The 4,605-nt window shown below is 44.4% G+C and overlaps 1 protein-coding gene across 1 annotated transcript; it reads left to right on the top strand.

Moving 5' to 3' along the window:
- The first annotated feature begins 648 nt into the window (after positions 1-648).
- Positions 649-4,241, top strand: LOC109302638 (G-protein coupled receptor 183-like). Its single transcript, XM_019524274.1, has one exon. The coding sequence runs from the start codon at positions 941-943 to the stop codon at positions 1,997-1,999; it is 1,059 nt and encodes a 352-aa protein (XP_019379819.1). The 5' UTR covers positions 649-940; the 3' UTR covers positions 2,000-4,241.
- The last annotated feature ends 364 nt before the right edge of the window (positions 4,242-4,605 follow it).

Here is a 4,605-nt window from a genome sequence, read left to right as displayed (position 1 = left end):
GGGGAAGAGCCGGGGTGGAGGAGCAGTGCCCGGGGCTGGGGCAGCAGCGGCTCCCCCGGATCAAATCAGCGCTGGGAGCAGCGGTGCAGGGGCAGCCCGGGAGGGTGCTGGACCCGGGATCCCCCCAGGCGGAGGCAGGTGAGAGCAGGTGCCCCATGGCCAGATGGTCCCCGGGCTCCCACCCCCGCCGGCAGAGCTGGAAGCAGCAAGTGGGATCCGGGAGCGCACAAGGGCCAGAGCATCCTCGGTGCCCGCCGCTTACCCCCAGCGCCAAACCTGCCCTGTCCCAGAGGGAGCAGCCCAGGCAGACCCAGCAAGGGCTTCAGGATCTGGCCATGGGCCATGGGTGACATCCTTTGGAGATGTTATCTTTTTTACTTTTTTTTGTCCAGTTGTACGGGGTTTTAAACAAGGATAAATAGATGTTGCAAGAGGGTTCATCCTGACCTATCCCAGTAAATATTTGGGAATGGCCATTTTTCTCTTTGTTCTCTTTTTTTTTCTGGTTTTCTTTCAAAACCAGAGAAAAACACAGGTTTGGTGAGTGATGTTGCTCTTCCAAACTTCCCCTCTCTGGTTATGGACTTTTTGGTTTGAAATCCCACATTCCCCCCAGTCAGCAGCCAGTGACATCACAGCTCATTGACTATCCAAACAGCTCTCAAAGGTGCTCTCTTACAGATTACACCCCCCTTTGCCTTTAGCTGAAAAAGAAATGGTTTAAGAGACAGAGAGGGAGTCACAGTCTTGTTGAGAATGTGACTGAAATCAGAGTTTTCTAAATGACAGCAGCCTCGTCCTCAGCTCGTGGGAAGCGAGCCTTCACTCAACTCTCCTAAGCTTAAGAGAGTGCTGTGGTTCGCAGCGTGGTTGCTTTGCCTGTGGGTCTTGCTTGCTGTAAGTCACTGTCTCTTCTTCCAAGCAGAAGCACACACCCGGAATGGCTGCTGCCGCCTTGCTGCTCGCCAACCTCACCAACGGCAGTGACAGCGGCTGCAACGTGCACCACCACCGCTACACAGCAAAGGTGATTTTTTCATGCTTTTACATAATCCTGCTGCTCTTTGGCTCCTGTGGGAACATCCTTGCCCTTTGCGTCACCTTTCAGCGAGGGAAGAAGAAAATCAACTCTACTGACCTCTACCTGATCAACCTGGCTCTGTCCGATGCCCTCTTCACACTTGCACTGCCAGGAAGGATTGCCTACTATCTCCTGGAATTCAGTTGGCCCTTTGGGGACTTGTTTTGCCGGGTGACAGCTTTCATCTTCTACATGAACACCTACGTGGGCATCTACTTCATGACCTGCGTGAGTGTGGACCGCTACATTGCAGTGGTCCGTAGCCGGTGTCTGGGCAAGTTCAGAAGGGTCAGCCGTGTAAAATATATCTGTGGGGTGGTCTGGTTGCTCGTATTCGTCCAGACGATGCCACTGCTCATGCGGCCCATGACAAAGGTGATGGGAGACAAGCTGACCTGCATGGAGTACTTCAACTTTGAAGAGATTCCCAAACTCCCCATCATCCTCCTGGGAGCTTGCATGGTGGGGTTCCTCTTGCCTGTCGGAATTATATTGGTTTGCTACGTGCGGATCAACCTCAAATTGTGCAGAGCAGCCAAAGAAAACCCTCTGACCGACAAGAATGGGCACCACCGAAAGGCTGTCACAGTTATTGTGGTGGTGCTCCTGGCTGTTGTGATCTGTTTTAGCCCTTACCATGTAAATATCATTCAGTTCATGATCAGGAAGATCTTGTACCAGCCATCCTGCTTGGAGCAGAAAGCTTTCAAGATGTCTTTACAAGTCACAGTGGCTATGATGAACATGAACTGTTGCATTGATCCTATCATTTATTTCTTTGCATTTAGAGGCTATAAGAGGAGGCTCCTCAGGATCTTTAAAAACAGTGGCTCCACTCTCTCCTCCTCCACTGCCAAGACACCTTCAGAAAGCAACAGCAACAGCCACAACCAAGGAGCTTGCTCTTTGTCAGTTTAGCTAGCTCTTTGTCAGTTTGCCTTCATCTGCTTAGAGCTTTAACTTAAAATTACCCCTAACTGCACTGGTCTGACTCCATGCATAGTAGCAGAAGTTGGAATGCAAGTGCAGGCAAGAGGTTGGCATTTTTACCATTGTTCCTGTGCAGCGCAGCATGACCCTGGAGTAATATCACTAGCAGCTTTTCTATTCTTTTACTGCCTGCAGTGATGGTGACCCAGGGGCAGTGCCATGGTGGGAAGTTTTAAGAAAAAATAGGGAATAGATACAGCTTTAGGCCAAGATATATATTTCACTTATTACATATTGTGGCTGTGTATAACTAACTATACATAACTAACTATACATAGCCACAAGGTTTAATGATTCCTGAAACCAGTTCTAACATGCTGACAGACGTGTGTTGTATGCTGAAGATGCGGTGCTTCTGCTAGATACGGGGCATCACACAAAATTCAGCGAAAAACAAAGGCACAGGAGGTACTTAATTCTCAGAAGTTGCTAAACTGACATACAAGATATGTTCAAAACCCCTTTGAAATGTCCTGCTGTGCTTTGCATATAATGCAGCTTTATCTTCTGGACATACTCAATATTTTGTTTGCTTCCGAAATATAGGGAGTTGCCATGAGCTTTTAACCATTCAGGATTTAATTTGGTGTACTTGAACCTAGCAAACCGAGTTGGAAACTGTTTTTGACCACCTTAAACTCTCCATGGGTATTGGATCTGAAGTCAGCTTTCTCTTTCCCGTGACTGGAATTATACCAACATATACCGAGTGTCCACTAGTGACTAGGACTGGGTTAAAAGAGCAGCAGGAACAAAAGTCAGACCTCAGCTACCTAAGCTAAGCTTATCTATAGTAAATTTAAAAAATGAAAGTGACTCAAAATTTCTGAAATTCTCCAGCAACCTGACATTGTATTGTGGGAAAAGTACAAAAGAGAACTGTGAAGTCCATCACAACAATTCCTGTAATTAGTGACTGCAGTCTAATAACTGGCAAAGGTCTGAGACAGTAAAGAGAACTGAGGGTATGAGGAGAACTACATGTTTTCGTTTTGCTAGTAAGCTTAAGAGCTTGCCCTTTATTTTAGGGGAAAGCACAGAGCAGATTTTCAAATTATGACTATTTTAACTAAATGTAAAGGCTTTTAGAAAGCAATCTCTGCCCTTCTTCAAATGGGTCAAGAGCAGTTGCACTGCCTTAACTATACTGGGTAGGACTGTATGTAAGACTGAAAAACCTAGGTTTTGTAAACTGTTTAAGATTACTCATGTCTTAGAAATAGAGAGATTCACCCACTAACAACTAACTTTCTGGAAAGCTATTGTAAGCTCTGAATGTTTTTGTAAATCAGGGTCATGACAGTTGTACAAACTACACATAAAGTTTGAGATGTTTATAGGTCACATGTGATGGCACTAGTCAGGCATAATAATTAGAAGTACAATATTAATACACATAATGAAGAAAGAGAGAGTCCTTGCCCTGGACAGAGGTTGGGACTCTCTCAGCTTCTGAAGACTAGATACTACTGTATGTTATTTGCATTGCCCGTTTGTAACCTAACTTTGGATGACTCAGGTCTGGGAAGCTTGTCTGTAGACTTTATGACCATTCTATCAAGAAACTGGAAGGCGAACATTACAATCTTTACTAAACTTCAGTAATTAAAAGAATGACCAGAACCAGCTGCTTTTCCAGGCAAGTAACAAATTCTGTAGAGGAAATAAGTGAAACAGCCATGTGGTCTAAGGTGCCAGACTCAAGAGCATGTTTTTCAAAGACAGACAGGGTTCTTTGGGTAAATCCAATCTTTTATTAGACCAGTTCAGATACTTAGAAATGTTTTTCAAAGGTGGTGAATGGCCACTCTAGATATACCTTGTTCATATGCTCTTCCTCTAAAGCATCCACTCCTGCCATTGCTGGAGACAGGATACTAGTCAAAATGGACCATTGGTCTGACCCAGAACGGCATTGCATATGTTCTTAAATTAGTTTGGAAATCTACTCATGAATTTGGACAGAGGAAAGAATATAAAAACAATGTACGCATATTTTTTCCACACACTAGTAGGAGCTTGAAATGAATAAATGTACTTTTAAAAAAGTCTGGAAAACCTTTTCCATGCTTTTCTTTGTGGACAAAAACATGTTTTCCTAACAGAAACCTTACTAGGCTTTATTCTGTATTGATTTTTTTTCTTCAAATAATAAAACATGTCTTGTGAATTGCAAATGTTTTTTTTGTACGTAACAAAGCTTCCACTTGTTCCTAAACCGACTACAGATGTCACAAAAGCTCCATTTTCCATGTACTGCTTGTGTTCCATGCCCTCCTTCAAATGCACTTCTTTCACCAAACTTACTTAAGTTACTTACTCTTAGACACTTATTTAAAAAAATTGTAATCTGCACATCGTAGGATCAGGATCTAAGTGACCAACTGAACCGGCAGAGGTGATGACTACTCTTTGAGGGGCAGAACGCTCTCAGTTCTCACTGAAGTCAAAGGGAGGCGACAGTCACAACACCCTTCAGGACTGGACCCTCAGCTTGTAAGATCACTGAAGTAAGGACATAATTTTCTTTGCCT

The sequence above is a fragment of the Gavialis gangeticus genome, unplaced genomic scaffold, assembly GCF_001723915.1.
Source record: "Gavialis gangeticus isolate Ggan-Ray unplaced genomic scaffold, GavGan_comp1, whole genome shotgun sequence".
Classification (NCBI taxonomy): Eukaryota; Metazoa; Chordata; order Crocodylia; family Gavialidae; genus Gavialis; species Gavialis gangeticus.
The sequence above is the reverse complement of the archived record's forward strand: the minus strand, read 5'-3'. Positions and strand labels throughout refer to the sequence as shown.